Source organism: Panthera pardus, unplaced genomic scaffold, assembly GCF_024362965.1.
Source record: "Panthera pardus isolate Hobbes unplaced genomic scaffold, ASM2436296v1 HiC_scaffold_17, whole genome shotgun sequence".
NCBI classification, from domain to species: Eukaryota; Metazoa; Chordata; class Mammalia; order Carnivora; family Felidae; genus Panthera; species Panthera pardus.
In genome coordinates, this window is record NW_026526732.1 from 38,533,860 (window position 1) to 38,551,387 (window position 17,528).

The 17,528-nt window shown below is 39.0% G+C and overlaps 1 protein-coding gene across 5 annotated transcripts in view; it reads right to left on the reverse strand.

The window, feature by feature from the left end:
* Window positions 1–17,528, reverse strand: part of NCOA7 (nuclear receptor coactivator 7) — a 154,486-nt gene that overhangs the window by 65,082 nt on the left and 71,876 nt on the right. For all 5 annotated transcript variants that reach the window (XM_053904523.1, XM_053904521.1, XM_019418269.2 and 2 more), the window contains one exon: window positions 10–89. In XM_053904523.1, the coding sequence (XP_053760498.1) occupies window positions 10–89 (80 nt within the window). The remainder of the gene's footprint in view (window positions 1–9; window positions 90–17,528) is intronic.

Here is a 17,528-nt window from a genome sequence, read left to right on the forward strand (position 1 = left end):
TATACTTACAGTGTATTCCATAGTACCGTGGGGCTTCTGAACCACCATCTTCTTCTCTTTTTTATCATGTGTTTTGTTTTGATTGTCATCTGAAGAATAAAATGTATGTAAATGAATAATTTCATTTTCAGGAATGGAGGATAAGACACTCGGGAGTATATCAAAACTACTTTCAAATGGACTAAAAAAATAAAGCAGACCCTACTAGGAAAATGGACTATGGGCACAAATACCAATACTCTTAAAAAAAAATACTATTCATCAGTGAACACCTGAACAAATGATTTCTGTTAACTATAATTAAATAGTGCAAATAACAAATATTTTATAGTTATTAAAGGAATAGTATAAATAATACACAATGAAGTTAAAACTAGTATAGTTAAGATATAAACGACGCATAATGGAAATCAATCCTACCCTTTTAGTTTTTTTCTATTTTTTCAAGCAAAGCATAATTAAAATAACATAGTAAATCGACAATTTTATACATTACTCAATGCTCACCATTCAATGTTATTACACTATTATTGATTACATTCCCTATGTTATACTTTTTGTAAACTTTTTTTATTTAAAAAAATTTTTTTAATGTTTATTTATTTTTGATAGAGAGAGACAGAGCATGAGCGGGGGAGGGGCAGAGAGAGAGGGAGACACAGAATCTGAAGCAGGCTCCAGGCTCTGAACTATCAGCACAAAGCCTGACGCGGGGCTCGAACTCACAGACCATGAGATCATGACACGAGTGGAGGTCGGACGCTCAACCGACTGAGCCACCCAGGCGCTCCATCTGTTATACTTTTCGTCTCTGTCATTCATCTTATAACTGGAAGTTTGCACCTCTTAATCCCCTTCGCCTTTTTCATCCATCCCCTCATGGACTCCCCTCTGGCAACCACCAGTTTGTTGTCTGTATTTAAGAGTCCATTTTTTTGTTTATTCATGTGTTTTTTTCAATTCCACATTTAAGTGAAATCATATGGTATTTGTCTTTGATTTATTTCACTTAGCATAATACCCTCTAGGTCTATCCATGTTGTCACAAACGGCAAGATTTCATTACTTTTTATAGCCAAGCAATGTTCCACTATATATATATATATATATATATATATATATATATATATATATATATATATATATATATATCACATCTTCTTTACCCATTCATCTATCAGTAGACACTAAGGTTGCTTCTATATCCTGGCTACTGTAAACAGTCAATACATCTTTTCAATTTAGTGTTTTCATTTCTTTCAGTAAATACTCAGAAGTGGAATTACCAGATCGTATGGTATTTCTATTTTTAATTTTTTGAGAAACCTCCATATTGTTTTCCATAATGGTTGCACCAACTTACATTCCCACCAACAGTGCGCAAGGGTTCCCAGCCCTTTTAGAAAGTGATTTGTTAATGTGTAACAATAGTCATAAAAACGTTCATTCTTTGGTTCAGTAATCCTTCCCTAGGGGATTCATCCTAAGGCAAAATTCAAAAGAAGAAAACTGCCATATATCATAGCATATGGTTAGTGTGATATTATTGATAATACTGAAAACTTGGGACGACCAAAATGCCGGAGAACATATTATAAGTTGGGCCATAGACTTTGCTGTTTTTACAGGCCAGAACTGGTCAGCCCAGAAATTTAGCAGCTGCATTATGATTCAAATTAATTCTCATTTAAATGCATCTTAATATAATCAACCCCGATACTGAAAACACAGACAGCCATACTGCAGTGAATAAAAATTTAAATGACGAAAAATATAAAATTGAATTAACTGTGAAAAGATGCTCTAACTTGCATGTGATCTGAAAAATGCAAATTAAGACAATGCAACATTTTACATCCATTAGCATGGCAAAAATCAGAAAGCTGGAAAATTCTAGTGTTGGCAGAGATGTGAACTGTTAGAAGGGATGTAAACTGGTATAGCCATTCCAGCAAATTAAATATATATAGCCCATATGACTCAGCAATCTAACCGACAGACCTCCTCTCCCAGGAGATACATACTTTATATATATCATAAAGTCACTTGGCTTGAGGATGTACATAACCGCATCATCTGTGGCAGGGGAAAGCTGGAGGGTAAGTAAAATGTAGGAGATATGCTCTGGGATTCTAGGCAGTAATGAGAAATAACAAGCCTGAGCTATACACTGCAGCATGTTTACGTCAACAGAAAAAGAATGGGATGTACAGAACAACACCATTAGGTAAATTTAAAATAGATGCACACAGAGCAACTATACATTTTTCAAGGCCACATCCAAATAAAAGCCTACACACTGAATGCAGGAGAATGGTATGCAGTGGGAAGAGAAATGGGAGTGAGGAATGAGGATATAAGGAAATTAATGAATAAATAACAAGGAGCCCAGCTCTGACCAGTGATGACATGTCACCAACTAAGAAGTGTGATTAGCTCAGCGCTCTACACCTGAGGTCCTACAACATCCCATGCCCCACTCTTAGATCAACAGTATCATCACATCCACATGACAAATATGGGTGTACTGAGTGAGAACTCAGAAGGTAATGCAGAAACATGAAAATAGTTAATTAATTTACGTGGGATTTATCTGCCTTTTAAATCGTTCCTTTATATTATTTAATGTTAACAACCAAGAAAAAAGTCATAGATGCTGTACCTAGAGTCCCTTTGCAGTCATCTGTATGTTCAATCAGACCCATTCATAGAACCAAAGAGACCTTGGAAATCCCTCCAGACTATTAAAAAAAAAAAAAAAAAAGTGACCTCCCTACCTTCAGGTGACCACATCTAAACTACTTCAGGAAGAAGAGACTGTGTTTTTTAGATCTCTAGATTCTCTAGATAGGGAGATTTTACATGGCCTGTTGAAAAACCCCATCATACTACTTTACAACTCTCACAATCTGGTATTCTATCACGTCAGCTCTGCTCTCTCTGTCCCACACTCCTGCCCTTCTCCTTTTCACCATAAACAGTTGTCATTGTAGGTAATCTTGCTTTCAGAACAGGCTTTTCACATCCTTTTGTAAGTGCTTCCTATTTCTAGAACCTAAGCTTCCTCTTCCCATCTGTGGCAACTTCTGATCCACACCTGTCCAGAAAACTGTGCATAATTGTTTCTGGTCCCAGTGGAATCACTGCTATAAGCCACCAAACCCTGAGTTTCCATATTGCTCACCTGCAAAAGAAAAACAGGTGCTAGCTGAGCCTTTCAGGATAAAGTTAACTTGTGTACCTGAATTAGTACGAAAATTACTTCTCCTTTGTCAGAGGTGGGTAGGCCAGAAAAATGTCATAGTAACATTATAAATAAGGGGGGGGGGGAGCTTTCCCTCCAGAATCTAAGATTCTGAAATTCTTGAGGTAAAGGCCATGATGCCTACCATCTTTGAACATCTTGTGCCTTACAATGATACCTGGTATATATGTTTGAATGAACTTCCCAATACAGGTCAATGAACCTGATACACTTGATTGTGGGCAACATTTTCACTGATAGAGCATCACACCAGGAATATCATATAAACCTATCAAAGCTAGGGGCACCTGGGTGGCTCAGTTGGTTAAGTGTCTAACTTCGGCTCAGGTTATGATCTTGCAGTTTGTGGGTTCAAGCCCCACATAGGTCTCTGTGCTGACAGTTCAGAGCCTGGAGCTGCTTCAGATTCTGTCTCTCTCTCTCTCTCTCTCTCTCTCTCTGCCCCTTCCCCTGCTCATGCTCTGTCTCTCTCTCAGAAATAAAACATTAAAAAAAAAAAACAAAAAACTATCAAAGCCACAAGTCAAACACTAGGTTTTACTGTTGAGTCAATATTAAAAGCAAAGAACTGGCAAATTCTTAGAACCTAATTCGATGGTCTTCATATCATTATAGCACAAGGTAAAACTTCAGATGGATTCTTAATTTTTTTTTTCTTTTGCGTTACGTTTTAAAGATGGCCAGCTACGCGTCTCCATAAGTGAAGTCCTGTATACCTTACCTAGACATAGTCTGCAGCACATAGTCCATGAAGCACTGGAGAGGCTTCTGGCCCTGGAGAGAGCCCAGAAGAGACGGGAGCTGCCTCGGGCGAGGACGGCTCTGCCACGCTTCAGGATGGGGTTCCACCTCCAGCGTTTCAGGTGGGGACCCATGACCATCTCCAAGGGTAGAACTATCTCCCAGTGATACTGACACCTTTATTTCCAGCTTCAGCCTCCTCAGAACCTTATATGTACACAATTCGGACCCTCCCCCTGCTTTGGAAAACCTGGAGCAAATGATGTAAGAGTATCTACTGCCAGAGGGGAAACAGGGCCAGATGTCCCTCAGGAGCCATTCAGGGCAGAGCAACTGAACCTCCTATTTGCCCCGCCTCTGAAAAAAGTTTTCAGAGCCAGTTTTTTCCAGCCTAATAAGGAAATAACTGTGGCAAAACTGACAAGACCCCTAGAGGAAAGAAACATGGCACAGCCCATCTCATTTCTCATAAGCCCTGGATGTGGGGACACCTGTGTTGACTCCCCACCCAGGTGGATCTGGTGCCCTGCCCCCAAGTCACGTCTCCCCCAACCCCAGGTGTCTGCAACACAAGGCTCTTGGCTCCTGCATCTGAGGATGTCCTAGATATGAGTGTACAGACAGAAGACTCCTCTCGCTCCATGCACTGGGGCTGAATGAAGTTGATGTTCAGGAGCAGGTCCAGGGCCTGGAGGGGCATGAAGGCTGGATGTGAAGGAATCCCTTGCAGTGGTGGTCTGTAAAATCTTGGATGAGGTTACAACTGATGAAGGAATACATTTTAAGAATATCTGTGGTTTGAGGACAGAACCTAAGGAAGGCTTAGAGGTGGGGAGTCAAAAGAAGTGTGGCTGATGGGGGGTGGCGAGTAAAAGGGGAAGAAGAGGAGTGACCTAGGCCAAAGTCAGATGCTTAACTGACTGAGCCCCTAGAGACTCTTAAATACAGAGAATAAACAGAGGGTTTCTGGAGGGGAGGTGGGTGCAGGGATGGGTTAGATGGGTGATGGGTATTAAGGAGGGCACTTGATAGGATGAGCACTGGGTGTTATATGCAAGTGATGAACCACTAAATTCTACTCCTGAAACCAATACTACACTATATGTTAACTTGAATCTAAATAAATAAATAAAAATAAAACTACCAAGGTTCTAATAATACAAACATTGAAAGAAGCAGTAAGGGTCCACCCAGGGGTGGGGTCTAATCATCACAGTGACAGACCATGTGTGGAATAAGCAAATACTGTGCTGTAACAGCCACCTGTGGGGTGTAGGAGCCCCAAGCAGGGCAGTGGTAAGGGAGGGGCCCTAGGATGCTAGAGTGAGGAGAACTGCATGATGTATTGGCTTCCTTTTGCTACTGTAACAAATTATCACAAATGTGCCTCCACCTCAAAAATAAACACAGGGGCGCCTGGGTGGCTCAGTCGGTTAAGCATCAGACTCCTGATCTCAGCTCAGGTCGTGATCTCACAGTTCATGAAATCGAGCTCCATGTGCAGCTCTATGATGATAGGGCGGAGCCTGCTTGGGATTCTCTCTCTCCTCTCTCTGTCCCTCCCCCACTCATGCTCACTGTTGCTCTCAAAATAAATAAATATTTAAAAACATAAAAATAAATACAAAGTTAGTATCTAACAGTTTTGTAGGTTCCAAGTCTGACATGAGTCTCAATGGGCTAAAATCACAGTGCCTACAAATTCCAGGGAAAGACTGATTTCTTTGCCTCCTCCAACACCTAGAAGCAGGCTGCTTTCCTTGGCTCAAGGTCCCTTCCTCCACCTGCAAAGCCAGCAAAACCCAACCGAGTCCTCTCACGTGCCATTTCCTAGCTCTTCCTCCCCTTCTGCTGCCCTTGTTCACTTTTAAAGACCCTTGAGTTTATACTGGCCACACCTGGACAAGCCAGGATGTTTTCCCTAAGGTCAGCTGATTAGCAACCTTAATTCCATCCATAACTTTAATGGGTTTTGGATTTTAGGACACAGACATCTTTGGTAAGGGGCATCATTCTGCCTACCGAGGATGCAGAACAGGTACAGGAAAAGATAAGAAAAGAGGTTCAGATTGAAAGAGGGAATTTTGGTGGATTCAAGGAGCGATCTCAGCTGTGAGTGTGCTGGGGGATGTGAAGGAATGCAGCACTGGCTAGATGTTCTGGTTCTGAGAAAAAAACAGCACAAATAAAACAATACCGATGTCATTTAAACCTGGCTGCAGTCACAGACCATTGGGAACCCGGTGAAGTCAGGACAGTAGACTTTGTTCACTACTGTCCTTGAAAACAGAAACAAAAGGCAACTGTGAATTCCTTGGATCTTGATTCCATAACCTCTATTACAGATATTGGAAGGACAGAAAAGACAGTATGTGGACTTTTTTTCTGCATCCATTGTCTGAAGAAGCACAAATAGAATTTGAAAAGTATCAGGACCAATTCTGTAATGGCCTGACTCAGTGTGCACGTCTTCTTTTTTTACTTTCCTTGAACAATGAATGCTCTCTCCTCCTTCCATCTCCATCATAAGACCAACTGAATGGGGTACATGAGCTGGCAGCAAGGACACTCAACACCTTGTCTAAAGAGGGACGAGAGCTTTCCACAGCATCCAAATGAGGGGGATTTGTAGAGGCAAAAATTGTCTATGTCTCTCTAGATCTTTCTAAGAAAGAGGTACCCTGATTTATTTATTTAAAAAAAATTTTTTTAATGTTTTTATTTTAGAGACAGAGAGAGACAGAGCATGAGTGGGGGGGGGGGGGGGGGGTGGGGAGAGAGGGAGGCACAGAATCCAAGCAGACTCCAGGCTCTGAGCTGTCAGCACAGAGCCTGACACGGGGCTCGAACTCACAGACTGTGAGATCATGACCTGAGCTGAAGTCGGACACCCAGCAGACTGAGCCACCCAGGCACCCCTAATTTAAATTCAAGCTGGGGCTTCTGGGGGGCAGCTGAGCATCTGACTTCAGCGAAGGTCATGATCTCACAGTTTGTGAGTCAAGCCCCGAGTCAGGCTCTGTGCTGACAGCTCAGAGCCTGGAACCTGCTTCAGATTCTTTGCCTCCCTCTCTCTCTGCCCCTCCCCCACTCAGGCGTGCACGCTCTCTTTCTCAAAAATAAATAAAGATTTAAAAAAAATTTAAATTCAAGTTAGTTAACATATAATGTCATATTGGTTTCAGGAATACAGTTTAGTGACTCATAACTTACATTTAACACCCAGTGCTCATGCCAACAAGTGCCCTCCTTAAGGTCCATCACCCATTTAGCCATTCCCCTACCCATCTCCCCACCAGCAACTCTCAGTTTGTTCTCTGTATTTAAGAGTCTCTTATGGTTTTCTTTCCTCTCTGTTTTTCTTATTTTATTCTTTCTTCCCTTCCCCTATGTTCACCTATTTGTTTCCTACACATGAGTGAAATCATACGGTATTTGTCTTTCTCTGACTTATTGTGCTCAGCATAATACACTCTAGTTCCATCCATGTTGTTGCAAATGGCAAGATTTTTGATCACCAAGTAATATTCCACACACCACGTCTTCTTTATCCATTCATCAGCTGATTGACATTTGGGTTCTTTCCATATTTGGCTTTTATTGATAGTGTGCTATTAACATTGGGGTGCATGGGGCCACCCTGATTTATAAACAGAATCTACTTACAATGACAGGCATTTCCTTGAACTGGGAACTGATGTATTTGGCTGTGACAGTTTGACGATATTAACCATAAAATCAAGTCATGTGTCATCTCCCTTATGTCACCAAACATTTTTTCTGATTACAATTTGGTTTTGGGGTCAAAAATGAACTGAGTTCAACTAGCAATGCTGACACTTTCTCATAGCTGTGTGATGTTAACCAAGTTACCTGAAATCTTTGTGTCTCCATTTCCTTACCTGTAAAATGAAGAACTATCTCATAATGTTGTTCAGAAGATTAAATGAGATAACAAAGACAGTGTTCATCTCAGAGCCCAGCACAGAATAAGCGCTTAGCAAATGCTAGTATTATTAATAATAATGCAGTCAACATTAAGTTAATAGAAATTTGAACAGAGTAGGGTATTAAAAGAATTATCAACCTAAGCAAAAGGTTTCATTCCCAAAATACAGGAGTCATAGAAAATTAATATGATAGATTATTATAAATTATTTAAAAAAGAAGAACTACATCTGATCACTTTGATACATGCCAAAGAAGCCTTGGATGAATGAATCAGCCACTATCTTTTCTTAAAAGGAAAAAAAAAACTGTTAGAAAACTAAGAATAGGAGTGAACTTCCTTAACATGATGAATTTTTACTCTTTGATATTAAAAATCTGCTTCTGAAAAAAATCAGTGGATCCCTAAAAGTTGTAAAACAAAAGCACTTTCCCTGTGAGAATGTTCACTTCCTGGTCTGTAGTGGCTTGTTCATTACCTGAACACACCCTGAACTCAGGCACCAGTGAGGCCTCCACCCCAGCTTTCTAGAAGAGAGACTCCAAGGTGTGCAGAGGGGGGGGGAAATACCCGCAGGCACTGCGTGAGCTCCACCCCATTCCTTTTATCCCTTTGTTTTGTGGGAGACACGTGCTTAAGAGCAATTCCAGCAAAGCTTTTAAGGCTTTGGGGCATAATGTCTCCCACTCGGCTAAAAGAGGCTAACCTAATGTGATGCAAGTCTAAACCTCAAGAACTTAAGGTCATAAAAATGAGCTCTGTAGTGGAGATGAAAGCAGCAACACTACAAGCATCACAGAGACAGACCCTTTGGAGCTCCCAAGGATGAAGACGGAAAGTCTGCCATTCTTTGGAGGCCACCTTTCACAGCACTGCAACACAACACCTGTGGACCTACTCCAGGCAGCTGCCGGTTGGCCAGTGAGCTCTTCAGAAATTAAGTGCTAGTCGAAACTGTCCTAAAGCATATCTGAGGCAACCCAGATGAGTTCTGTCAGAAACGGACAGCAAATACTAACACACTAACCAGTGTAAATGTAAGAATTCGTGGTTTATACTCAACTTTGTTTTGGAGTCTAATCAAAGGAAAAGATCAAAGTTTTACATACTGAAAAGAAAGAAATGAAATCTTCATGATCAGCAGATGAGTTAACTGTCTACCAAAAGAACCAACATCATGAAAATATCCAGAACTCATAAAATTGTTCAGCAAGGTGGCCAGATATAATAGTCTTTTATATTTGTGACAGAAGTGTATTTTGAAAAGTCCCAGACATAACAGTATGAAACTAGAAAATGTCTAGGAATAATTAAAATGAGATAATGGGAAGATACATATAAAGAAAATTCAAAAGGTTAACTAAAGTATGTATATGGAAGCTTGAATAAAGGGAACTACATATAATGTTCCTAAATTGGAAATCTCATTCTTGTAAAAATTTCACTTTCTCTTCAAATCACTGTTTAAATGAAATGCAATTTAAATAAAATAAAAAAAAAAATTTGGAGAAGGGAAACATGCCGAATTGATCATCATATTTCTGTAAGCATAAATACATCATAAGACTATCCAAAATTATCTTTAAAAGAAAAATGACAGTAGGAACACTGTATTGTTAAAACAAATGATAATAAAACCATGGCAATCAAAACACTATGGTGAAATATCAAAATTCAGAACTATATTGAAGTAATTTAATGTAATATATAAATGCCTTTAGGGGTGCCTGGGTTTCTCCATTAGTTGAGTGTGGGACTCCTGGTTTGGGCTCAGGCCATGATCTTGCAAACCGTGAGTCTGAGCCCCACACCAGGCTCTGTGCTGACAGCGGGGAGCCTGCTTTGTATTCTCTCCTCTCTCTGCCCTTCCCATGCTCTCTTCTCCCTCCCCTCAAAATAAATAAATAAACTTTAAAATAAAATGCTTGTATAAGCCAGTAAGAAAAGGCTGGATTTTCCCATAAATGTCATGTAACTTCACATTAGAGGGGAGGCTTTGGCATCAGACAGACTCAATGACAGCCCCGGTCTGCCCCTTGCTCACTGTATAAGTAAGTAACTTCACTTAATCAAAGACAGTCCCCCAGCATGTAAATCGGGGATATAGAGGCACCTGGCTGGCTCAGTGAGTGGAGCATGTGACTCTTGATTTCAGAATCCTGACTTCAAGCCCCATGTTGGGTGTGGAGCCTGCTTTAAAAAAAATAAATAAATAAAAATAAAAATATAAAATAAAATAAAATAAAGTGGGGATACCAACTCTGTGTGGACTCCCACAGAGAGTTGCTGTAAGGGGATACCAACTCTGTGTGGACTCCCACAGAGAGTTGCTGTAAGGATTACATAAGGCATTTCGATCAAGGTAAAGCACTCCACAATGCATGAAAAAGGACTCAGGAAACCTTAAGAATTACTATTAAATGAGGTTGGATGAACACCAGCTAAGACTTGGAGAAAAATTCAGATCACTCTCAAATCAGTACAGGCAGATTCAAGATTTAATAGTTTAAAAAGTTAAGTTAGAAATTAACTTCTTCTTGAAGTTAGGGTGGCTGGGTGGCTCAGTCGACTGAGTGTCCAACTCTTGATTTTGGCTCAGGTCATGATCCCAGGGTCGTGGGATCGAGCCCCGCCATGTCCGGCTCGGTGATGACCATGACTCTTGAGATTCTCTCTCTCTCCCTCTCTCTTTCTCTCTCCCTCCTTCTGCCCCTCGCCCCTGCTCACACACTTACTCTTTCTAAAATAAAGTTTTAAGAAAATGTCCTTGAATAAAAATACAAGATTTGTAATTGTTTAAAGAAATGTGTTCCCTATCGGTGATAAAACATTTCTGACATTGTTGGCCTGACTCTGTCAAGAGTGCAGTGAAAATGGGGTGCCTGGGTGGCTCAGTCGGTTAAGCGGCCGACTTCAGCTCAGGTCACGATCTCGCAGTCCGTGAGTTCGAGCCCCGCGTCGGGCCCTGGGCTGATGGCTCGGAGCCTGGAGCCTGCTTCCAATTCTGTGTCTCCCTCTCTCTGCCCCCCCCCATTCATGCTCTGTCTCTCTCTGTCTCAAAAATAAATAAACGTTAAAAAAAATTAAAAAAAAAAGAGTGCAATGAAAATATTAAATGTTATATTTAATATGTTTATAATATTATGGAATACCTGAATTATAAGCTGTTACAATACAATTTTTAAAAGGCATGTCATGAGGAACCTCATCTCCTGAGGATGGAGAGGGCAGGCATGTGAGTATACTAAATATGAACTCCAGATTTTATCCTCTCTTGACACAAAGGGAAATGCCCTGTAGACCTTATTTTCCTTCCTTCAAGCATGTCACAGGCAATACAGTCCTTGACTAAAGTGAGTCATGCTGATGCAAAATCTAGAAAGCAAGAAGGGTGGGGGAGTTGTTTAAATTCTTTACCTCAGAGCCTAGTAGCGGCCCTCAGCAGGGAGCAGGCCCTCAAGTATTTGTGGAATGAGTTAACTAATCTCCTATCTAAGTGAACAGTTTATTTCAGTTGTTGAGTCAGCTTTTGACATAGCAGCCATAAAACCAAGAGCATTTCAACGTCACACATAGATGACACACATATATGATGAGCTCAGGTAGTTAGCCCAGACAGAAATCTCAACCTTATCAGCACTCACATTATAGCTCAGGGGAAATGGAAACTCCACGTATAATCAACTTTTTCTCCTTACTAAGAAACAACAATGTCCCTCGGGCTGTGGAGATGACACTAAAATTTTACTTAACTTTTGCCTTATTCCTCTCTCAGAGTTCACTCGGGGTACAACGGCTTTGCTAGGGTGTCTGTGCCAGAGGACTGGGCTTAAATTCCTGCTTCATGCTGATCCACGGTGGGGCCTTTGGGGAGTCACGCAGGTTCTAGGTGTTTTCATTTATAAAATAGGCTACTACCACCTGCATTAAATCATGATGAGTATTCAATTAAATAATGAAATAAAGCATCTAACTACAGGAGACACTCATCCAAAATAAGCTCTTTCTGCTCTTCCTTGTGCCTACAGCCGCTTCTACTCTCCTTCCTACTCTCTTTCGTACCATCCGAAAATTCAAGGTCGCTTTTGTTTTTTCAATAAGTGAATCAAAAACTTAGTTGGGTAAATTTAAAATTTAGAAGAAACTATGAAATATAAAAATTCTGTATTAATCAAAACTATACAGTCATTAAAACATAGAGTTGAATAAGAGAAGGAAATACAAATAACCCATTTTATCCCCATTCAGAAAGAACCAATGCTTACATTCTCGTGAACAGAATTCCAGCAGTTCTCCATCTCTCTTTCTGTATGTATTTAGGTGAGTTATTTTTTTTTCACAAAAATGAATCATACTCTATATACTGTTGGCAACCTGCTTTCCTACTGTAAAATTTTGTGTGTGTGAAAATTTCCCACATCTTTTTTCTACATCATTTTTAAATGGCACATAGTCTTCCATTTTATGTCATTTATGTTATTTTTATTTTTCCATTATTTAAAGCAATGCAGTGAATAAGACGTGGTATATTTACACAATGGAGTATTATTCAGCCATAAAAAAGAATGAAATCTTGCCATTTGCAATGGCATGTATGGAGACCGAGATTATAATGCTAAGAGAGACAAGTCAGACAGAGAAACACAAATACCATGATTTCACTCATATATGCAATTTAAAAAACAAAACAAACAAGCAGAGGAAAAAAAAAAACAGAGGGGAGGGGCCAGAGAATGGGTTAGGTAGATGATGGGGATTAAGGAGTGCACTTGAGGTGAGCACAGAGGGATATATGGAAGTGTTAAATTACTATATTGTGCACCTGAAACTAATGTAACACTGTAGTTACCTGAAATTAAAAACTTAAAGTAAAAACAAAGTAACAAAATAATAAAACAATGCAATATTAGTCACTGTAGTTAAATCTTCTAATATGCACATGACTGGTTCCTTAGGGTAAATTTCTACAACACAGTTGTTGGGCCAAAGAGTATGCAAATGGTAAGTCTCTTGATAAAAATGGTTATTGCCTTCCAGAAAGATGTGACCACATTACTCTCCCACTATCAATGTATTAGAGCATTTTTCCTTTGCACCTCCCCCAGTACACTTCTAATTTGATTTTTCAAAAATCACTTAAGCTGAAAAAAATCACTGACCACATGTAATCTGATCTATTGTCCTTTTCTCAGCCCAAATCACAGTTGGATATTTCTCTTACATTGAGATTTCTCCTAATACAAATGTGATATTGCAGATCAATTAGGGAACAAGATGTAGATTAAACAGATTATAATAGGACTAGACTCAGCTTTAGCTCCTAGTACAACAGGTTTTTTAAAACACAGCTGCTTGGTTCAGTGATTATACTTTTTGCTTCAACAATAACAAGAATGGATTATAATATACTACGTTAATGGGAGTGTTGGAGTTGTGAGAGGAAAAAAAAGGAGTGTCCCTTGATCACTGTCAGGTTACTAAGAGCTCGGGGACTGGGGGAAATGGGTAAATGTTGACCAAAGAATGCAAACTTCCAGTTTGGTGATCATAGTTAATAATACTATACTGTGTATCTGAAAGTTGCTGAGAGTGGATCTTAAATGTTCTCACCACAAAAACGAAATGGTAATTATGTGACCTATGGAGGTGTTAGCTAAAGCTATAGTGGCAATAGTCTTGCGATATATACATACATACACACACACACACACACACACACACACACACACATCAAGTCAACACTGTATACTTTAAATTTATACAAAGTCACGTCAATTTTATCTCATAAAGCTGAAAAAAATATACCTTTTTATATTCATGCTTTATTTTTTAAGTTTTTATATTTATGCTTTTAACTATATTTGCAACGGTTATATCTTTTCAATTTTATGTTTAATTGGTTGTAATGCTCACCACCAATTCTTTCATAAAATGACTTTCATTCTTGAGGACTAGATTGTGATAGAGTCCTCAGGGGGAAAAGAAAAAGTCTCTCCCACTCAGTAACTCCGTTTAGGAAAGGTATGACATAAATGGTATGTTTCTCAGATTTAGTATGCCTGAGAATGTCCTGTTGTCTTTGAGCTTGAAAAACAGCTTTTACTTCACAACTATGAAGATTTCATTCCTTTGGTGTTCACCGCTGTGAAGTCTGTGCCTGACTCTCTTTGTTCCTTTGTAGGTAACATTTTTTATAAAGGTTGTTTTTACCATTTATGTGTGACCTGTGAACATCTGCCATAGTTTCTCTACATGCTGAATACTCCTTCCTCATTCTGCCTAAATATGGTGAGCTCTTTTGATTTCTAAAGTCAGGTATGAAAGCATTCTTCTTTCACTGTGTCGGATTACTGCTTCTTTTCCCATTGTTTTGATTCTTCGCCAAGAACACCTTTGATTGTTAGACTCTGCTCAAGCCTCGCCCCTGTCATCTGCTCTCATCATTTACATTCCTTCCTCAACAACTTGTGCACTCTGGGGGCATTTGTCAGGTTTGTCCTGTGCACCTAGGTTTTCATGGTATGACTTCACTTAAACATTAATCTAACTTCCCTGATGGGCCCAAGAAGCACAGGCCTAATTACTTCCATCCTAATAATATCAATTTATTTTATACCCAAGTCCCTTAAGTCTCTATATTCTGCCTGATTAAAAACAAACAAACAAACACATTATTTCTTGACATCCTCTTTCCCCATTGAAGTCCATTTTAATCCTTTATTGTGTGATTTTTTTATTATTTTTTTTTATTTATTTTTTTTAATGTTTATTTATTTTTGAGACAGAGAGAGACAGAGCATGAACGGGGGAGGGGCAGAGAGAGAGGGAGACACAGAACTGGAAGCAGGCTCCAGGCTCTGGGCCATCAGCCCAGAGCCCGACACGGGGCTCGAACTCACGGAAGGTGAGATCGTGACCTGAGCTGAAGTTGGACGCTTAACCGACTGAGCCACCCAGGCGCCCCTATTGTGTGATTCTTTGGGCTCTGAACTACCAGAATGATCATTACCTTGGAATAGAAGGCAAAGTTATTATATGTTGTGGCTTGACCTACTTTTATATTTGGAAATTCATTTCTCATAATAACATAACTTTGGCTTTCAGAACTTGTTACATGAAACAGAAATGACATACAGGAAATATTCATACATGTGGTTAGAAAAAGTCTACAAAAACGTAATTTGTGTCAGGAAATGTGTCAGGATTGAATTGTGGGAAATAATTCAGCAATTGCTAATGTTCATGTTGTAGCAAAACCCAAAAATATTTAAAAAGGAAAAGTAGAAAGTTTCACTCATTATTTTATTCTTATTAAGTTTCTTTTGAATTCAGGAGGGAAAACTATGATTTGAATGATTAATACAAACATGACAGATTATTGAAAGCTAGATTGATTCTCAACACTGCAGAGGTTCTCTCTGAATAAATCTTCGACCATGCAATCACAAAAGTGCCTATAGTCTTAAGTGTTTTCTTTTTGCTAAAATAACTTCTCAATTCTCTTAAAATATCTATTTCACTGCAGTATTTTTAAAAATTAAACTTTTATGCTAAAACACTACAAAATCACGAAAATATATTTTATTCCAATTTAGGCTTGCCTCCCATATTTGTAAAATTTCTCCATCTTTTTCAAATTTTACATCTGCCTACCTGTGTTTCAGTTAAAGAACTTTCCTACTGAGGATATTACCCACTTTGAATATTCCCATTCCTATCTCCACTTTCACAGAAGCAAGGATGTGCATTATCCTAAGACTAAAGAATAACGTATTCCTTTAATATAGAAGAATTTAATGATATAATTCATGCCATTAAATATATTTTGATACTGTAATATGGACCAGACAAAAGATACATATGTACACATCTAGTAAGATGCACGATTATCAAACAATTCCTTAAGAGTTCACATAAATAAATATAAGTTTAAAAAGAGTCACATGCATCAGCAAATGTAAGTGCAAGCACAGAAGAGTTGACTTCATATATTCTAGAAGCTTTGGGGCAGTATTCTTTTTGGATGTTGACCCTGTGCCATGTGCTACACTGGGTACTGGATCTAGATTTATCTGATACCATCTGCCTCAATGTAATTAATTCACTTCCTTCTCCAACTCCCCTCTGAGAAACAAAACAGTTTTAGAATTTGCACCATTTTGTTACAATGGGGCAACTACAATGACTCAATCTTTCTGTAACATCTTTTATAGGAATCTAACTGTTGCATTCTTGTAACTGTCAGGAGATAGCAATGAATTGTTACCCAAGGCTCACATGAGGCATAGATAAATCTAATTTAACAAAAAAAAAAACACAACACATTATTTTGTCAAAATATGCTTCCTTAGATTAGGTAGATGTTAGCAATGTAGAAATAGATACCTACAGAAAGTTATTATTTTCCTTCTTTATTGATTATAGAACTTCAAATTTGTCTAATGTTCTTTTTGCAAAGCCCTTGGGTTTACTCTATATTATTCAGTTTCTATATTTTATTACTAACACTAATACGTAAAAAAAAATGTGTAATACGTAAAAAAAATTAAGAAAACAAAACTCTCTTGCAACTTTTGTACTCAGAGAAAACGATTATCAACATACTGTTTATAGGTCCTTCCAGTCTGTTTATTATTTGTCATCCATTAACTTTTTGTGTTGACTCTGTATGTTCCCTGTTAACTTCTGTGACATGTGAGGGTTATGTTACACCTGTGAGTAGCAAATTACAGGCTTTTCACCTGAAATCTAGGACCGTCTAGACAAATCCACTTGGTACCTCAAAAACATCTCCAAACATAAACACACTGAATTCTTTTTTCCTTCGTAAATTTTCCAGTTTGTCTGTTCTGGACTCTGTTCTTTTTCTCCTTCACACACTAGAATGATCACCAAATACTGCTGATTCTATGAGCAAAATATCTCCTTAAGGGGCCCTTTCCCCTCTGCCCCAGTCTCTAGCCAGTATTACTTGCCTTCAGGCTCATTTCTACCCAATGTCCTCAGATTTATCATCTTAAAACACACAATTGGGGAGTTCCCCCAATAGCTCCCTACTGATTACAGAAAAGTCCAAATCCTTAGTGTAGCTGACAAGAACCCATTTTAGTGTCTGTTCTCCCCAGGCGAGAGCCACCAGAAGTAGAAATGGGATTACTCTTGATTTGAGACCTACTGCTCCACCTAGTGGTACAGAATAACATCTAGGGATGGGAGTCTAGGGAATATGCCAGGTCAGCCCTATGAGATCAAGCAAACCTGCCAACATGGGTGTTTGTCTTCTAGAGACTGATGTGAAAAGAGACAAAGAACTCTGGAATTCAATGGCCATCTAGTGGTTTTCTGTTAGCACTGAATTCTCCTAGGGAAATGCCCCAAACCTCCAAACCAGTTATCATTACCATTCTTAAGAGAAAATGAAAAGCCACGATTGCATCTCTTTACTTATTGCTACCAAATAAAAGCACAGAATAATTCTGACCCAACTATTGCACTGCCACCTATATCCTTCCAGAATTTTCATGAACTCAAACTGAAACAGTATACATTCATCTATGTATGCAAATTTAAAGA